General features: G+C 39.1%; 1 protein-coding gene across 1 annotated transcript in view; it reads left to right on the forward strand.

Moving 5' to 3' along the window:
* The window catches only part of lrp1bb (low density lipoprotein receptor-related protein 1Bb), a 226,081-nt gene that overhangs the window by 51,467 nt on the left and 153,243 nt on the right, over positions 1-21,371 (forward strand). The window contains exon 2 of the mRNA XM_070837556.1: positions 11,743-11,865. Within this exon, the coding sequence (XP_070693657.1) occupies positions 11,743-11,865 (123 nt within the window). The remainder of the gene's footprint in view (positions 1-11,742; positions 11,866-21,371) is intronic.

A 21,371-nucleotide genomic window follows, 5' to 3' on the forward strand; every position in this document is an offset into this window, starting at 1 on the left:
TTCACACCCTCAGGTGCTGCAGGCATTTTCTAAGCCATAAACTTCATGCTAATTTGCTTTAGTCTCACCTACACAATCCTGAAGGAATGTGACTACTTTTATTTCACATCAGTCAATCAACAAAATGCCTTAGAATTTAATGAAAGTGGCCAATGAAAAAAAAGAGCAATTTAATTTTTACCCACTTAATGGAAATGACATTGCTTCTGATATTTCTAGATTTTAATGCTAACTACTCAATGGCAGCGTGGTGTCAAGCTACCCTTCCATATTTGCAAATGTTACATTGCTGTCATGGGAAAAATGCTTTCCATTATATACACTGTATGTGTGGGAGTATTGGAAGCTAAACTAAACCAGCACATGAGTTACAAAATTTTTTACTTGCAGCTACAAGAAAAACTGCTAGAAATGCTGTTTTAAACTGGGCTGGATATGTTGAGGACAAGAATATGTTTCTGATACTTTCTTTTGGGGTTACATTAGGGGTTGAATATTGTACAGTCACACTGAATTCTTAAACACCTTGTTACTAAAGCTCCTTTGTAACCCATTACAACTGAAAAGAGAGCTGGAGGTAATTTTTCACATCGATTCTTTGTGCTGGTGATGCTGATCTGAATTAGCCACTTTAGAGCTTCATGAGCGGAGCAATGATCATGATCACAGAATCATAAGGCCTCTAATGAGACCAGCTGAATATACAGTATAGTCCCACATTCATTCAAGTGTAAGGGCAGATAGTTCAGAATGGCACAGACTAAACAGGATGACCATGTCTTATAGTCTATTAAAGACTGTAAAACCAGTACCAGGCAATTAGGCACGATTTACCAAGCTAGTTGTAACGATATATCTATTGTCTGTGTACTTTTTATCCAATGATGTATTCTGAAAAAAATGCATGTAACATGTCTGTTACAGGGGATGCATAACAAGACATGCTATATTTATTTTTGCAAATTCCAGTTTACTCAAAAAAACAATACAATGGTCCTGGAAGGCATTTTCTCAATTTATTGGTTCAAACCACAGTTTAAACAGTCAGACTGCTATGATAGGGCTGGTTTGTGTTTTGAGGCACATTGGAAGAGACATATTTCTCCATTTCTAATGAAACGACACTAATCAGATCTGTGCAAGCTGATTCCCAGCTGTGCAACCTTGCAGAATTCACTGAGGAGTAAAGAGGAAAAACTTAAATAAAGGGCAAGTCAATCTTGATCACATGCTTCTATGGTCCGGTGGCAGGCAATGAGACAGAAATGTCACATTAGCAATGCGAAGTGGTTTATTACACCATATAGACAGTTAAACCAAATATCTGTTGGCTGATTTTGGCCTTTGGGTTTGGCCCCATGAAATATTTCATTTTGGCTGGTTAATCTCCTTCGAATACATTCACTATTCATTCATTATGTTTTACATCCATATTTGATTAAAACATATTGTGATAAAATAACATTATGCACAGTATACAGATTTTATAATCCAGTTTTGCATTTAAGAGTTGAAACGGCTCAAGATTTTGCTCCCTGTGGTCTTATTAGTTAATAGGAAAATAGCAAATCAGTCTAAGAAACTCCTTCTATCAGTCTCATTCATTCTATTTATCTCTTATGTTTTAGCACCGTGATTACCCCTTGTAAAAACTTCATGACGACATAAACAAGTGGGCCTGCAGCATTCAGTATTTATACATGATTAAAATCAAGTCCAGTGGGTGAGGAGGGGAAAACATAAATCTAGCAAAAGCTGTTGTTTTGTTTTGTGCCGTTTTAATTTGTTTTTTTATCAGTGGTCTTACATGGGAGAGTATACATATGTGGTGGATTTCGGAGATCTCTCTCAAATGTACTACATATTTCTTATTTCATATCCCCCTATTAGACTTTGATGATATTATGGAAACTATCAAAATACATTCCTCTGTGCCACAATGTTCTTTTTTGCTCATTTTTATTATATTCACTTATTTTTCAATCTTCAAATGTAGATGGTTTTTATTTGGGTAGTTCAATTTAAAGAATAGATGTTTATTCTGCTAGCTTTTGTAATACTGTAGTAGAACTAAGTATGATAAGTCTTTGAGAAATAATTCAAATGTTGAGGTTTCAAGGTGGATATAGAGTTCTTAGATAATGGATGATTCACTTGGTGTCTGCAGTGGTACAGTGGTGGCCAGGGAGGATGTGATCCCTCACCATAACAGCGCTCCCTCCACTCCGATAATGCAGTTTAATCTGGAGGCTATACCCAAGGCACTGACATGCCCCACAGAGTATCACCCTGCATTGGACAGACTCAGTGGAAACCTTGACTGGCACTTCACCCCTCAGTGATGACAAAAACCCTGTCTGCTTAAGCAGCTATTACTCCACCTGATTGGTAATCATGACATGGAGTGAGGCATAAATCCCTCAGACTGCTGCTGGTTAAGATAGAGGTCTTTGAAGGAACATGGTGATTAGGTGACCTTGGATGGAGCATGGAAAGGGGGCCAGGCAAGGAGAGGCTGTGGGGGATGTACTTTTCTATTATTGGCAGTATAATGACACATTCTCATGCAAATTAAATTCAAATAGGTAGGCTACATTCGAATCAGTGACAAATTCAAATGTGTTGAATTATTTTTTTCAGAAGTATACGTTACAATTCTCTTCAATAGCTTAATCACTCTAACTATCATGCATTTTATTAGTACAAATTGAAATGCCATTGGTTCGTTCTGTTTGCCGAAATTCCGTTTGCGTGAACACCATGGGCCCAAGAAGCAGGCTGCCCACCCTCTGAGTTAAGGCTCCAAATTTTAAATCAGCACACATTCAAGGGTTTTAGCACTGCATCAGCATCATGTATACTCTGCATGGGACCAGGAAAACTACTCCACTTGAGACTGTTGAACTACTTTGTACATTCATGGAATAAAAGATTTTGACATCAGACATATTTATTAAGCTTAAAACTTACTTGGTTTTTTTTTATCTGTCATTTAGTTGATGACTGCTTAAATTGTCTTGATCATATTTTGCTTTATTCCAAAGTCAAGTGGGATTGCAAATTCATTTTTTCATATAGATTTACGCCTTTAAAGTAAGCGTGTTGTATTCTGTAATTGTGGAAACATTATTGATTGATTATTTGTTTGTATGATAACCTACTGTAATTAATAATTTGGCTTGTACACCTGTGCAAAACCAGATGAAATGTATATATCAACGCCCCTGGTGCATTGTGGAATATACCTGAAGCACATGTAGTGTCAAACAAGGTAGCTCTGTTAACAGAATGGTAAAATGTTGTGCCCTTTGAGTCTTTTTCACCACATAAACACTACATTCACATTCAACCACCACTTATAGAGGGACCTTTTGACAGACCTTTTGAGTTGTGGACAATCCTCTCTACCTCTGAGCTACATGCTATTTAGAACAGATAATTCTTTGTGTGGTCACGCCTTCTTGAGTTATTTTTCCTAACTCACTGGGATCCTTAGCTTGTGACTTTACAGAGCAAAGCTTGGAACAAGTTCCTCAGACCCTGTAGATCTGAAATTGCAGTTTTTACTCTTTTTACGTTTATCGGCTTGTTGTACTTCCATCTTGGAATAGTCCTTGTTAAGAAATTTGCAGGACAGGAAAAGTGGTTAACATGATATACGTACACGATTGGTTGTTTACTGATGTCACAGAACCAGATTTCTGCGTTTGTCCAGTGCACATAAACCCTGGATAGGCATCTTTTTGTTTAAAATATGCATAATGTGGTAGTAGACACTGAATGTTAACTCGAAACTCGACTGTTCCAAATCATCTGATAATGCATTCATTAGACATTAGACATAGTGCTAACGAATAAATGTTCACGTCAATCACAGCTGGAGTTACAGACAGATATGTGGATCTTTTTGGGCTCTGATATGCCGACTGCCATCACAAATTGCCTAAGTGTGTCAGCATAACACAAAGTCCTCTGATACTGGGAGTAAGAGATACGAAAAATCAGTCATATTTATAGGCTCCTGCTTGTACGATGAACTGCACATCAGCTGTGGTTTGTTTATAAATGATTTTAAATGTATAGATCCATATTAGTTTGGATGTAGGTATTTTGCACCAACAAGCCAATCAAATAAAATAGATAGTCAGTCACAAGCAACATGCTGTTCTTCAGAAGAACAGGGTGAATAGCAGCCAGCAGGGTAAACAGGGTGGCTTTGCGCAGTGGGAAAGAAATATCAAAGGGACAGTCTTAACAGAAATTTTGCTATTTAAACACGTGCAACTGCAGCGTGGATGTGTCTGTTTGGACATGATGTGCTTTGATCACACTTTAGAGTTGCTTATGTATGTGTTTGTTGAGCAGCTGTACTTGAGTTGGAACTACACAAATGAAGTAATACAATTTTGGAACATGATAATGACAAAAGCTAAGAAAATGGGCCAGGGTAAAAATAACTAAAATTATCCTGTAAGCCAGTAAATTTCATAAAATTACTTCTCACTTTGCTTTGGAGCACCGGCATGCTAATCCACCTGGTAATTATTTCTTAAATATGCTCAATACCACTGCGCATTAGTCCAATTCTCAAGACCCACTTGTTTGTATGTTTTTGCTGCAGACTTGTTTTTACAGTCATGCATCAATTAAGTGCCACACATTAACCTGAGACCTTAATCAGATCAAGTGTGAACAAGCTTGGTTCAAAAACACACGAGAATACATTTAAAATCCTTGCATTTGGTGTAAAAGGGCAGTAAACAGCATACAGCTTAAGAGAGGTCCTATGAATCATTCATTGTTTACTGGTGCAGGGATTTATGCCAAGGAGCAGGAGGCCATTCTACCAATGTCTTCTGAAACTTTTCATATGGTGCTCCCTTTTAATAATTTGTTGACATGCCCCTGCTGTTGTAGAGAAAATAAAAGTGACCTCACTCAGTGGTGAAGGTCAGGCAGCATCTAATGAAAGCCCCAAAGTCTTACAGCATTGATTCCTTACCCATTTCATGACTAGAATGCAGAGTTGTTCAGTGTTGCCATGGGGGATTGCCCCGGGTACGAGCTGGCGTTTTCCAGAGCCAGTTATACCGCAGATTCTGTAAACACAATTACTTCTCTCTCTTAGTACAACATTATTTTCTCTCTTATCTAACACTGCTTGCTATTTTTAGTTGGCTTAGTGACTTCTAAGAATTCCTTTTTCTTTAAAATTTTCTAGGATCTAGGAGGAAGAGATGTTGGAGTGCTGCAGTGCTGATGAGCATGTACAGTTGTACAGAATAAAAGGGCATTTAAGTTGAGTGATTACTGTTACTGAGGGGAAGTAAGCGGAATCACACTCACTTCCAGCTATCAGAAAGAAATGGTACGCACATGAAATAAACAGAATTTACCTCACATTAAGTTCACTTAGTTGCGCCACTCTACAAAAAGAGAAAAAATATGGCAAAATTTTAGAATTATGTCTCAAACTGAAGGTTGACACGGTGTTTTTGACTCATGTATAGTGACTGTAAGACCTCATACACAGAAACACACTGAATCAAATTCTTGAATGAAAATGAAAGGTTTATCAAAATAACGACTACTCACACACACACACAAAACTAATGACTATTAAACATACAGATTAATGGATGAAAAATTCATTGATTCATTATCTACTAAAATAATCTAAACACATTGCATCTTTCCCATATTGAATGACATGTAATTCTACCTCTCAGTCTTTCCAGTGTTGCTTCTTGACCCAGAGGGTCAAATGACCAAGAGGTTTAGGTGAAGTTTATCAGTTCTCTGTGAAAAGCTGTAAACTTGTGCATCATCTTCATCGTCACCACGCTACATAACTGTGGGCATATGTCCAAAAGTGCTGTGACCTTATGAAATCATTCATCAGTGAGCAAAGTCACGGTACTCTCTCTAGTCTTCACATTCTGATCAGACGTGACGTGGATGGCATTTGGGTCTAAATATCACATGGCGTATGTCACCTCTAGAGATACGCTTGTATTAAAGATACATTATGCAGGTGTGAGGCATCATTGAGATGCATCACAGTGCCATGCATCTTTAGGCAGATTAAAGATATGAAGATTAAGGAAGCGACCACATTACGCTGTTGTTATACGTAATAACCTGCTTAGTTTGGCTCATAGCCCTATGCTCATCCATAATGCATATGACCTGCAGCTGGCCAGGATACTTGGTGTGCTCGGACAGTGTGAGCGGGTTTAAAATCACTAATCTAAATGCATGTGCGTTGATGGAGGTGGATTTCTAGTGTGTTTGCAGGGCTCTGGACTACGACTATTTAGTCACAATTTTCAACCATTATTGGAGACAGTGGTAGTAAAACTCAAAACTAGGAGGGCCAGTGCAAATTTGAAGCGGCAGACCACCGTGTTTTGCCGAAAAAATGTATGATGTAGTGTAATGACAATAATGTACTGACCACATACTCTACGTTTGCATTTGTAAATGTAATATTTGGTGTCCGCTTAGAAAAGCACTATAAAAGCACTACCAAACACAATATAACTTCATGATTTTGTCTCCTAAAGCACTTGACTTTTTCCTTTAAAACATTGTAATTTATGTAAACTGTCTTTTACATACTTATCAGCATGTGTTACAAATAGAGTTGAGATGTAAAAATATGAATGTGTTTGCGTGTTTCATGTTGATTTTAAGAGGTGCTCCTAAATTTCATGCTGGTGCTTCTAACATTTTCAGTAGGCACCACCAGTGTTACTAATGGAAAAAAGTGAATGTGGAAAAAGTGTGTCTGTGTGCTTGCAGACAGAAACTGTCTAAGTCCATTTGAATTTTTGTGCCTCAGAATACTCAAGAACTTGTGAAACGTTCATGTGATTCATTTTAACGTGTGTGCTTGTTTCAGATTATTCTGTCCTCGTAGACTGATGATATTTAATAGTCTGAGTTTGACATCAGGAGTAGTAGTAGTTTTGACTTACTTTTCTGGAGCACACACTTTCTTCCTCCCATCCTGTCAACATTCTCTTCAGAAAGTCATTTCACACACTTCACAAAATAGTTACACAGAAATACCTAAAAATGAGGATGAATCTGTGGCGTGCGCATTTTGGTTTTATACATAGTGCAGGTGAAAAGCACAATAGCGGTGACAGTTAACACTGTTGTAACTCAAAACAAAATGTGTCTTGTTGCATTACATTGCAGTTGATTAAAGTCAGTGAAAAAAATCTGACATATCTGCCTTTAAAGGAATAGCTAAACAATATGCTTAGTCACTGCCTTACCAGGAGTCATCATCCTCATGAATGATGTTACAGTATACAGCATAGCCAGCTTCAAGTTAGCTTAGCACAAAGACTGGAAACGAGGGAAAAAAATCTTGCTGTGTCCAAAGATACATGATTCAGTCAGACACTTGCATGTTTAAACTCCCCTTAAATGCTAATAAAGCCCCTCTCATCTGAGACAGAACACCTCAGATGAACACGTGGCAGGATGCCAACAGTTCAAGGGAAATGTTCAAGACAAAATTTAAGAGGTATTTGACAAGTAACAAGCATGTTGCAATTGCCCTTGAATTCTAGCAAAACTTTTCCCATCAGAGAAGTAGCTCAGACAGCACACTTTAGATGAAGATTTAGTGAGACACAAACAGTATCTCAAGGGAAATAATCCAAAACAAGTCTGAATATTCTCTAGTGATCAGTAAAATAACCAGCATGAGCTAATGGAAAAAACATCCCTTTGGACATTAGCACCAAGGCCAGCACTTTCCAAACAACATCACAAGAAGTTAGCTCAGCTCTACATTAACATAATTTTTTGAACAATACCAATGCAAATGAATACACAGATTGTAAATGAATATGCAAAAGTTCAGCGGCATAATAGCAAACTGAGCAGCTATTAGCACATCAGCTGCAAGCATGCAGGGCCATACAGTAAATGCAAATAATTCATGCTCCTCACAAATTAAATCTGAACAGTGACAGCACACCAGTGAAGCTAAACGGAGAACCGGCTGACAACAATACAGCCATAGCTAGTTAGTAGGCATTGCCAAATGAACGTAACACATACTGAGCCTACATGCAAAGGCACCAGCAACGACTTGAAGCATAAGCACAGCAGCAGATACTTAGACATACATAGACACCGGCTTAATGGTGAGTCAAAGGCCCTCACTCCTTTTGAGTTTGACTCCAAAACCAAGACATTTCAAATAGTGAGAGCTTTTCCTGCCATCACACCATTGTAGGTGAGGTGCCCCCGAAGCCTAATCCATACAACATACCCACAGTATCATTGGTTTAATTCCTTTTTGTGTCACATGCCTCATCCCTCTGCTTGCCCAACGTGTCCTGTTTGTTACCATACTGGCAACTATAAAATAAAGAAGAACGATTTCTTTAGTAAAATACATCAGAAGCCATACAACTAGCTGCAGCTTCTATTTAAGAGACTTGAATTGTTTTTTGTTTTTTCCTTTTAGGAGTTAAATTATCTGTGTGCATGTGTGTGTATGTTCATATATGCTTGCACATTTTCATGTGTTTTTCAGCTTTATTCATCCACTATTTTCTTCTTTTCTCCCACACTGGTCGGTGGGTGACCTTGAGCACCCTGAATGCAACATAGGTTTAATGGACTATCACTTCTCTGACAAGTTCACACAAAGCTTTTTATGTAGAGCAGAGCAAGTTGGATGAGCTGCAAATAGCTTCTTCTGGAAGTAGCTCCTTCTCAACCTGCAACTGTAAGATAGGCCTGACTGAGGAATATTCTCAGAGCTGCTTTTTTCAGCTGCACAACATAGCTAACATTTAATTCGCCACTTTAAGCTGTGTACTGCACTGCTGCTTTTAGAGCACAGGTTTTGTTTGAACAGGCCTGTGGCTTATGACTTATCCACTGTACCATATTGTGAACTGTGCGTCTGATGCAATTCTGGGGATTGTAATGCCTAAGTGGTTTGCGGCTTACCTCATTGAAATATAATATTGTTTAGAAAGATAAATGAGGACCTAAGCTCTCATGTAATTCAGAATTTAATAGGAATGAGTAAATAGAACAGTAGAAGCTATAATGCAAAATGCAGGATGAAGAGATTCATTGTGCTGTCTAAGTGCTCATGTTTGCAGTATATCGTACATGTTTAGTAATTTGGTCAACACTGTAAAATTTATACCTCATCTCAAGCAAAAACAAGTTCATCAAAATATATACTGCAAGGAGCGCTGGCTGGTCTTCCTTTAGCAGGTCTGTAAACCATTTCCCTGTCTGCCTGCCTCCAAATTACTCTTTGTTCCTCTGAAAATCTGGCACATTTCAAAGGCTCAATGACTTTAATGAGCCACAATGTTGTGCCAGTGGTGGCTGTTGGGTGTCAGGAATGAAGCTCATGATAATGTGCCCGGCTGAGTGCCACTGTGTGTTTTCCACTGTTATGGTAATGGCACCAGTTTTTTTGTTTTTTTACACACTAAAGGTGGCTGCCTTTTTTCTATTTGTTATTCCTGTCATTGCCTCTGATGCTATTGTTTGTAATATAATTATCTGCAAAATACAAAATGTGCATTGTATTACTGCATCTTTATGCATCAATATGGTGTACGGAAGAGGTACGAAAGAACAACCGAGCAGTTCCTTTCCCTCAGTCGCATGTTTGTTCCACCATTGTGCTCCCGTTGCTGCAGCAAAAGTGCAGCCTTTTTCAAGGAGAGGCTGGTTGGAGATGCAGAAGGGAAAGATGGATTGACATAAGAGGTCATTTGGTCGCCTCATATTTGCCCCCTTAGCTTTCAAGGTGAAGAGGCATGAAAGCAGGTAGAACATCAATAGGTAACTGTGCTGCTCCGACGTCCAGGGGCAGTTTCTTTCATGGCCTCCATCGCTAGCTGAGGAAATAACCCTTCTGTCACCAACCCTCTGCTTTTCAATGGCAATCAATTCAGCTTTGAAGGCGCTGGAAATTTCCCTTTAGAGACTTTAGCGAACTGAGGATGCCTCTGCCAACCTCAAGCCCAGCATGTGGTTTTTGATGACTTTCTATTTTTTTGATAAGAAATGTAAATAATGTAGTTGACATATTCGGCTCATATACAGTTCTATACTGAATGTGTATAGACATGTGCTATAGCAGTTATTTTTCAAAATGTGGACTACTTTTTTCTGACATAAAATTAAATGTACGATTAGTTTAATGTAGTATTTCATGTCACAATATTTTATGACCCTAATTGTTTTTCATCATGAAACTGTCAAATCATACACAGTCAGTCATGCTATTAAAGGCCCATGCTGTATTAATATTTATTGCAGTGATAAACATGCATCAGGGTTGACGACATGTTTTGCTGAAGATCACAATACTGTGTTGCTTGATAGCACAAAAATAGTGCGTGTTATATGTGTGTGTTATTATGAAGTTAACAGTGCTTTAAGAAGTATTTGGCACAATACATATATGTTGGTGTCGTTCCACTGTAATAGGCGAAATAATTATCATTAGCCTATTCCTCATGCAATAGGCTACCTTGAGACACCCCTCTCCCTGCTGAACATGACATACATAACTCTTTTTTCCCCCTTTAAAGCCCTGATGGCTTTGGTGTGCAATTTTAAGAATGTCCCCCTTAAAACCTGAAAAAAGGCTTTGAATATTTCAAAAGAGACCTTGATTTAAATTGTAAGATTTCAGATATATTGCATCAGTGGGAATAGGAGAGGTTGAATGGATGAGATGTTTGACCTTTTCAGATTTGTCCCTGGGTAGTGAATTTGCTGGAGGGTGCCAGGGCAGGGAGCAGCGGCGCGTTGAATTATCATTCTCACTGTTCAAACGCTGCAGACCTGATCTCCCACTTGCTCCACTCCCACCACTAATGGGTTAGGAACACACAGGGAAAAAGATAGAGAAAGAGAGAGTGGGAGGGGGAGTTAGAGCCTGTCTGATTGTCTGTGGGTTAAGCTTAGAAACAAATTGCTGTTTTTTTGTCTGCGCTGAGGAGTTGTAGCGGCAGGTCACATTGTGGTGTCAAATCTTTAGCAAAAAGCTTGTGTCATTCTGCAGAATGATCGAGCTGAGTCCGTGACAGCTACCAGCAGGAAACATGTCAACACTTTGATGGATGCTTGCTATATTGAAAGGCTATGATGACTTTTTAGTTGACTGGGCTTTCACTGAACTCCCCCAGTCCCAACATTGAATGAAAGCATAACACCAAGCAGGCAAAAAGATAAGAACAAACTTGCTAAACTGCTTTGTAATAGTTTGCCAAGGCACGAAGGACATCATGTCTTTGTTAGAGGAGAGTAGCTGTCAAAATCACAATGCCTGGGCACCGTCTCTGTCTGCCTCTTTTAGTAGCATTTTAATCTTGTGGAAAAAACCTCCAAAAGACTATATGGCCCCCTGTCCTGATAAAGAGTTGTGGTTTGCAAAATGTTTGCCACTGACTACAGGACAAATAATTCTCAATTTATTGTCAGCTTTTGAATATGTACTTTCCACCATTGACGAAGATACATAATGATGGTTTTGCTTAAAAACCTCCTCACCAGATCCATTTATGGCATGGGGACCAAGTGTCCCAGCCACTTCCTCTCCACTCATACTCATGTCTAAGTGTGCATTCAGTACACTTTTCCTGGCAAAACATATGATCCACCTGTTCACTACCATCGCCTCATGCTGCATCTTCTCTGTCTCTCTCTCTCCACCTCTTCATTGCCACCCAGATGCCATATTGTGTGATGTAGGGGAGTTTCATTGTCACGACCAGGAAACCTGCATCCCTGAGGCCTGGCTCTGCGATGGCGAGCCCGACTGCCCCGACGACTCAGACGAAACTGATAAAACTTGTAAGTCACTCACTCCATCCATTACTCACTAATGCAAATCTGTCATAATGGAATTCCGCCACAGCACCTCATTCGTCAGTGAGTGTTGCCCTTATAGTGTAACGACTCATGTTGACATCCATTAAGTGATGTTCTACCAAAAAGGTATCCTTTTTAGTCCCCCCCCCGGAGGCTTAAAAGGTGTTAGAAGTCTGAAGTTTGCTCAGTCACAGAGACCAGCTGCTGTGGTAATTTTGAAGACATGAAGACCACTCATATCTTGTTTGTAGCTGCCTTGGAAGCAGGCTACAAACGAAGCAGTGTGTTTAGATATACGTTGGTGAAACTATGAGTGTTTGAAACACACCCTATATAGATGAGCAGCAGGATTGTGAGGCTTGTGCTGCAGGAATGGTCTGAAAAGTAGTTGCCTTTTCCTTATTTGAAAAATGGCAAGCATGGTAGTATACCATAACTGATATACATTTAGGCTGACCACAGCTGCTGTTCTCTACAAAATATCTTTCAACGCTACAGGGCAGAAGTGTTTAATATTTCTTTTTTTTTTTCACTATCGCTTTACGAGTGTACTTCACCTCTTACCAGCATATACTGCTACAGGCTGCAGCTTTTCTTGACCCTGATCAGGATGAGCAGGTGGAGCAGTGGTTCTCAGCCTTTTTCTAGGCCAGCGCCACCCTATCCGTTACTTAAACCTCAGTTAGGTCTTGTCATTGATTACAAACAGCAGCCAATCAGAAATGCCAAACGCATTCTTAAAACTTGTTAGAAAGGAGAGGACAAGAGGTCATTGGAGAAAAAAAAAATAGCATAAGGATGCACGGATGAAAACCTCACCTTGACTTTGAAAACTATCTTTCTGAATTTTACCCCTGTGAAATTCTCAATAGTCAATTTCAAATTGTACAATTCCAAAATGTCCTACCTATATTTGACCATTAGTATTTGAGCAACCAATTTTTGAGTATTCAATTTGATTTTCAATGTTTTTTATCTGATTCGAGCTTGCAGAGCAACTGGAATATAGCTTTTGAATATTGGGGAGGTTATTTTTCTATCTGAATTTGAGAACCCTGAAATATGTACTGGAAATAAAGTTTTTTTTAAATTGAATAACTTGAACGTAAGCTCATTTGAAACGAGCCAAGAATGTGCTGAATCGATCACCAGCGTTCACTGCACAATGCATGCAGGTGAGATTTGTGGCCAACTTGATCCCGACTTGCTCTGATGTAACAACAACAACAATAACCTAATAATATCAAAGTGGCCACAGTTTTTAGAGCCAGGCAACACAGCTGCTCTCCACTGACTCAAGACCCAGGGTATGATGGGAAACCCCTGGCTGTTGCCTGATCAAAGAGCTGATTGACTCTTAGTTATGACTACAAAAACCCCACATTTTGCAGAAAATCCTAATTGTCTATGTAATTGTAATATTTAAAGCTAGATTGTATTTATCTGATGTTTAACAAAAATATCTTGTGTGTCTTCCATAGAGACATCAGAACAGTTAGCAACCTCAAGCAAAATGGTGGGCATTTCTTTTATTCTCAGTGAAAAATAAGATAGTTAAAGATTCGGCATTAGCATGCGTTTTCACAACGTTTCTAGTGAGAAATGGGGAAAATAGGACATTATTGGGAGTGCTGTATTATTCATTATGGTGTATAATCTCTTTGGCAGGTCTGACTGTAGTCAGTAAACCTTCATTAGTCCTTCACATCAGAATAGGTTGTGGAATGGATCTTCCTTAAGTATAAGTATTTACTTCTGGGACATAGATTTCCTTTTGATGGATAAGGGAGCAGTAATTTCATATTATGAGCTAAATTAGCCTTTGTAAATCAGACTGTCACCGTCAAAAAAAGCCAGCAAAGTCAAATTATTAACATTCACTCCAGGTTCCTCATCATTGTCAGTTATTGGGAATAATTAGGGCGTAACATTTTTGGCAGTGGCATCTGTGCATAAAATTGACATCAGTGTACAATAATTGTTAATGCCCTAGTGTGCAAGAGGTCATATATCAAGTAGGCTACTTGTGGTGGGCAATGCGTGTTGCAGAAAAAGATGAAGGCCTCACAGCTTATGTCAAAACCATATAAATACAGTCACCAGCTACTGACACATGTTCAGGGTTATTCGCAAGCTCTCTAATCTATGAATGCAATAGTCTGGTGCCTTGTTGAGGGAGTTTGTAAGATAGGGTAAAACAACCCAGTGACTGTAAATAGGACTTGTTGGAGTCTTTCCTAAAGATGGCAAAAGCCAAAGTTGATATTGTGTAAGTACTACTAACTTTTCCCATGTATCCATTTGTTGATGAAATGAGTTGCTCTAAGTTTTTCCCATTACTACATGTGTCTGTCCACCTTTGCTAACTTGTACTCTTATTAAATGCCTAATTTTTTCCCCAAGTATTTCACTGTTACCTCTTGTGTACCCAATTCCTTCTAGGAGTGTTGAGAGGAGCTAATTTCCAAACTTTGAAAAAAGTAACCCAGCTGGTGGAGGCAGATTCAGGTTCTAGGAGGAGCTTGACCCACATTAGGGAGTAAAAGTCATGATACCTAGGCCTCTGCTATATTCATTTTGACTATACTTTTATATTTTTTTTTATTTTTTGTCTCTCACAAGTGGGATAGAATCATGGAAATGCTATACTAAATTGCTGGAGAACCCCTTTAACACCCCAGGCTGGCTGAGCAAAACATAAGCAAAATAGGATATATTTTTAGCTGTTGCAAATTAGTTTTTCAACCTGAAAACAAGTGGGAGCTATGCCATGAAATTGGGGCATAGTCTAAACATTTAAATCACATTTAAAGTAAATTATCCTAACATCCTATGAATATCGTATTTGGTTTGACTATGTAAAATTGGGTACAGTGAGGCCCTGTTGGAGGTTCCCAGCAGATTTCTGTCATTGTCTCTGATTGGTTTCTCTGTCACCACTTTTACTCTCCCTTTGTGAAACATGTTTTAAATATAATAGATGTAATATAACCTCTACATGGTAGCTGTGGGCCAAGTCGTATAATCTCCAGAAGGCAATTAATTATCACTTCGATTAATGTTGGCTCCATTTTATTTACAATGCCTGCAGAAAGAAGACCTTGCATATTCATCTACGGAATTTGGCACAGCTCATTATCATGGATTATGTATTGATAGAGAGGGGAATTATATCAGCTTTACCCTGCAAACACAAGACAGGACTGGAATGTATTCTGCCTTTTTAAATGATAACCAGGGCTGCAATAACCTGTGGAAAAAAAAAGATCCCTTATATAGGATGATATGCTCTGAATGAAGTCATAGAGGATTAAAATAAACGCACAAAAAAATCACGGCGTTAAACCACCAGTACTTTGATTTCCCTGTGAATATGAGGTGCATTATATAGAGGAATTTATTATCTTAAGAAAGGCAAGGTTATTCATTACACTCCTGTCATCAGAAATATAAAAATGTTGGTGCCACTGATGGCCTCCCTCCTTCCTTCTTGGGCTCAGTCAGGGAGATGTAATCACAGCATCTTCACGGCCTGTGGGGAGGAGGGAAGGGAAGGTGGCCTTGGATTGCAATACCTAGAGACTAGAGGGAGGCACCGCTTTATCCGCTCAGCCCCGGGCCTCACGGGACTGGACAGCTGACGACAGTTATTCAGGGAGCCGGGAAAACAGCCTGCCTTCAGGAATGGCTAAAGAAAACCCAGCAAAATGGCAATTCTCCAATTGTCTGCAGTTCAAGGAAACACTTTTTGTGCAATAAAGAGTGCAACCTTTGCTGTGTTATGGGGCCAAATAGCATCTTGGGTGGTGACAGTTAAAGTGGAAACATTGAGAATTTGCCTAGAGTAGGATAATCACATTCTTAGTTTGTGCATCATACTTACAAGGACATCTAAATGTCATGGCTGTCTGGGGACATACCGATCTGCTGTTTGCTGTGCATTTGAGATAAAGTGGGGCAGTCATAATTCACTTTCTTTAAATATCTTTGCAAGTATAATTTTATAAAAACCACTGGTGCTAATGGCTGTCAGCATGAAGCTCTCTGCCTGTATTGATGCTACATGCTTGCAAACACTGACTTAGAACTTAAATCCTTCATGAATCCTTCAGGAAAGGATTTCATGGACTTTTGGCTCATCTCAGTAGTGCTGCCATGAAGAGCTTTGTGAATCTGGTGGACGTGGGGACCACTGAATCCTCTGATTGAATTGTCACTCCCAGAGGAAAAGACAATAAAAAGGGTCAGCAGCTGACTTCTAAAACATGGTCACAGAGGCTGTGTTTCATGGCTGTAGCTTGGCTCAACCCAATCAACACTGATGTTGATATCAGTGTCCTCGAGGCACAGGGGAGGAGTACTGTTCAAAGACATCTCTCTCCAGGGTTTTGCCACTTATTCCCCTTTGTCGACAGGGGAGGGCATGTCTCCCCATGCCTTCTTCTGAAGTTCTCAGATTCTCTGTAGTGAACTCATCAATATCCTACAGTGAGCTTGAAAACAAGCAGAATGATGATCCAACACAAGGGTGCAGCACATTTATCTCATGGTTACACTACGGACTATATTTTACTTACTGACTTCTTGTGCAGTTGATGCTACAAGAATAATCATGGCATCTAGGCCATTATTTATGAAGACTTTATACTAATTTCATGTCATAGGCACAGTTTGTAAAACTGGTGACATTTAAATGAATGTTCTTGTCTTTACACGTTCAGTTTCTGTTTATCTGCACAATGTGTCAATGTTTCAATACATCTAACTACACTGTTTTGTCTTGTCACTTGTTTTATACTTGTGTATTTACAGCAAAGGAGTGCTAGACCTTCATCATATTACAAGTAAGGTAGATTTCCACTCTCCACTGTGATTTAGCATCCTTAAGTTAATTATTTTTACCCACTTAGTGGCAAAAAGCAGACTAATGAAGTTAGCAATTAGCTAGTGAACATGGTGTAGCATTCAACAAGGTAGATAGCCAGATATATTTAGTAGTTGATCATGATATAGACTTTAGGTCATATTGTCCAGTACCCTTTATTTGTTTGCCTGTGTATACTGTATTCACTGCTGCTGCAGAGCAGTAACTCTGCTTTACACACTGTGTCATATGGAAAGGCCTAATGTGTGTAGCTCAGGGTGATCAGACATAATGCAGGGGACTGGAGATTGTAACTGCAAACACAAAGTCTTTTAGTTAACTACTCCTTACGTTACCCCTCGTAACCCCCGCCCAAACCGTGATCTGTCCATACCCCAACCATACCATTGTTGTCATGCACAGTTATTGTTGAGAGCATGAATTTTGGGTTTTGAAGAATTATTCAATATCAATGTTCTTGTTTGGTAATAGGTTGGCACATAACAGTTTTATATTAGTTTTTCTAAATATTTTTTCTTGGCTCTGCATGTAGGCACAGTGGGGTCCTTTTGACAATCGCAGCAAGATTCTTCCAACCGTACTCGACCAATGAACTTCATTCTGATTCACTAAAGTGCATTTCTTACATGTTAAACTCACATCACCATTTAAACATTTGAAAGTAGCTGACAAAGCCCCTCTGGGGTTAGAAGTGCCGAGAGTATTTGATCTGTCTGTCTGTGATGAAGCTGCAGTAACCATAGTCAGTGCATTTTGGGCTACCTATCAACATCCTGCAGGGTATTTTATCTGGCAAGTTCCATATTGAAATAAATGTATCACAAATGTGTCTGCTTCCCATGAGAATTTGCACCAGTAGAATGGAGGTTTAGGAGGTAATGTAGCGTAGCGCCTTGTTATTGAGCTGAAGGACAGGGCCTTTTGCATTATGTAACATTTATTTTCCTTCCTTTCCATCTCTCCCTCCCTGCTGACATGTAACCCTTCTGTTGACTCATCAAAAAGCCCCACAACATGCCATTTTACAAATGCAGCTTGTTTATATTGAAGCATCATTTCTGCATATTGTGAGAATTATTCACTGAAAGTGTTAGACCCACCTATGAGAACACTAAATCTGTATGGTTATGCTTTCACTATGCAGTCTTCTGCTAAAACAATCTGCCCAAGTTATTAGAAAGCTCACAGCAAATGTTGTCATCAGACTATCCCTACAACATTTAATGTGACTGTGAGTGGTAGTGGAGTGGAAGTTAATTGGATATAATGTTTGGTTCCTCAGCCCTGCGTCTGACGCCTGGATTTGATTTGAGATCAAATGCATCACATTGTCCTTTGCTATCGATGTATTTAGCCTGCCACACACACATCTTGTTCGTATGTATTATAATTTGCTATTTTCAGAGCCATAAGGCTTTGAAATAAGACTTTTAACTTACCGACTCTCTCCCTCTTTAACATTTGGAACTGAACTTACGCACACTTCCTCAGGCTTGTGCCATCTGTTACCAGTAGTTTCAGTAGGCGGGGAACAGACACAACAAATATTGTGTGTATTTGTGTGTCTGTGTGCTTGGGAACATTCATACCCATGAAGGCAGTTTATAATTTAAATGTGTGATTATGACTGTCTCACCTGTCAAAATGCCGTCATATAAAAGAAAAGTCATTTTCTTTGCCCTTAACATATCATTTGCCTATAGTCAGTCCTCTGCTTCCCGCATTGTCCCCGTTTCTGCAGTTTAACACATTTTTATTAGGCAAAACCATTAGTGTGAGAATGATTTTTGTTGCCTGGTGACAGTCTCACACCCGCACTGTGCCTCATCCATGTCAGAAGTGATGCACTGGGAGGAGCACATTACTGCTTTGTCTTTGCTCTCACAGCCCCCGTCTCAACAGTTAAGCTGCACTAACACATTTTCCCTTTTGTATTCCCTCCTAGTATGAGTATTGTAAAGGACAGCATCCCAGCCTGTCACCTGAAGAACCAAAGAAAAAAAAAAGCATATTTGAAAACTTGACATTCTTGCTGTCATTGAGCCTGTGTGGCATTAAAGTACTAAAGTCTAAATTATCTCGCTGCTGCTGGTGCTGCTGCTGCGGAGAACAAATATCACAGCAATATGAGGTTTAACTCAGAGCAAACACAGTGACACAGTCTTACCATGACACCCAAAGAGAATAATACCCTGTAACATCACTATGATGACTGCTGTTTATCTCCCAGTCACACAGTAGCCAGGACTTGGCTCTTAATGAGCTTGAATCAGTGACATTGGCCTTTATTTATTTATTTATTTATCATAAATAATGGGTAGTCTAATAGATAGTGAAAGGAATGAGCTAATGCCTTCTCTTATAGCCACTCTATAAACATGGTCATAGTCCAATGATTATTTCAAGGGAGCTGGGTTAGTGCCAGAGGATATTTAGAGAAAAATACATGTCCTCCCACTCGCTGTGTGTATTATACTTTAACCATGGTCCTCATTAAAGATGCCTTCAAGCCAAAGAAAGACTTATTTACTTGCTCATGATCAATTGATTTACACTATAGGCCAGCACACCAATTTGGGCCCTGGAACTCATTACATAGTGTGAAATATAAATAAAGGCAAAGGTCAAGGCTTTTCACAGAAACTATTTTAATTTTATGGCGGAATTCAAAGCCAAGGGATATAAGAGCTCTTCCACTGTTGGTAGTAATTTGATAGACATATGGTTAGTTCGCAATGTCACACTCGTACAAAATCTCTGCCTCGATCACAGATGTAGCCAAAGCTTGATTTTATTATTCAGATACCATTACCCACTTTTATACAGGAGACAAAATATTGCAAATTAATATCATTTAAATTAAATGTTTGTCATTGCTTTAGGAAATGACACTTATGGTTCTATGGTTGTTGTCTACAGCTGTGGTTAAGATTTGGTGAGATTTAGGTACAGCCATTAGTATCAGAGGTCAAAGAATTATCATCCAACTGCGCAGTTCCTCTCGGTTGTATGCAGCGTTTTAGCACCAAAATGCAGAGAGACAGCATCAGAGACTTGAGCTTGTGATCAAAGCATCTAAATAACCCGATATTTCCTCCAGGAGCTGGTAGCGACCAAACCAGAGCTAATGCTACATGGAGGAAGAATTTTGAATAGCCATCAACTTACAACACCGAATATGGTGTGTGGGTTTGTGTAGTCATTGCATCAGTGACAATAGATTGAGATGACGGTATCAAAATTGTGCACTTTTTTCTTTGATTACAGAATGCTACTATTAAATACAACACTGTGTATTATACTTCTAATGAGATCTTCTCAGTGAATATTGGTTTTAGCCTCTCTAACTAGAGTATACTGTATGTATTATTCATTTGAAGCTGGCCTCAGAACAATTAGATTTGAACATTTGCATAATGGTTGGTCACAAAAGTGTCTCTATTGGCTAATTATGTTGCTGTTTAGCAAATAATGATAAATTGGCCTTTTTGCTGTTTTGTATTGCGTTTTTATGTTGTTTGTCCCAAAGCTGCTCATTTCTCTCTGTGGATGGATGTATTGAGTCTTTATTACACAGTGGAGGTGCGATGTCGTTGATGCGAACACCTGGCTTCACTCCACTGCACAGTAGTAACTTTTTCCTTTCTTTCAAATAGATTTGATAGAATACTTACCATAATTTGCAGCAAATAATAAGCTATTGTCGTATAGGAAATGGAGTGTCAGAGGGGCTCTGTGCATATTATATTAGTGACTTTGCTCTCAGTTACTGCACCCAGTGCACATAAAATTTAACAAATAATATTGAGGTTTTCTTTCTCTCTCTCTCTCTCTATCTCTGTCTATCTGTCGTCTGCTAATCTCCCAAAACTGATCAGCCCAATATTTTTTCAGCACATTTATGCTTGTATGCTGAATGACCCCTCGTGGTTGCCGTGATTGATAATTGAAAAACCTATTTTTTTTATTGACTGTTATTTGACTCCTCACTCCTTAACTGGGCTACAAGTCATCAGCAAATGCTTAGTTTGACATCACAATCCCATTCAGCTAGGCTAAAAACGAGCCTTACCTAGTTTGTTGCGACTTTATGGAAACTGTTATACAACAAGACACCTTGTGATTGAGACTGAAATTAAAGGGATAGGTTGAAAATAAACATAAACCATAACTCAGGAACAGAAGGGGAGACTGTGACTACGTTTCACATTTGTTTGGATTCTGAATTGATGACACTAATCTTGTTTTAGTAATGTAAAGATTCAAATATGAAATTCACTAATCACATTACATTTACTGATCACATGCTATATTATTTCATCAGTTTAGTGGGTTGCCTGGGGCTTGTTCACTGTGTTACAAGAAATTTGATGGGGGTGTGATTTTCATCTTGGCCCTGTTTCAGTTGAGAGCTAGTAGGGAAGTAGTTAGCTTTTGGACTTGAGATGTGGTAAGACACTCGACTACTGCTAAAAGAAGAAGATCGCTCCTTTCAGAAACTCAGACCTTGTTTTATTAACATGGTGTGTCTTTTGATAGGGCTTTCTACCCTCTGGTAGGCCACATTCAGGAATAACCTGGGCTTGTTCAGATTTGGAGGGTG

Source organism: Pempheris klunzingeri, chromosome 10 (assembly GCF_042242105.1).
Source record: "Pempheris klunzingeri isolate RE-2024b chromosome 10, fPemKlu1.hap1, whole genome shotgun sequence".
Classification (NCBI taxonomy): Eukaryota; Metazoa; Chordata; class Actinopteri; order Acropomatiformes; family Pempheridae; genus Pempheris; species Pempheris klunzingeri.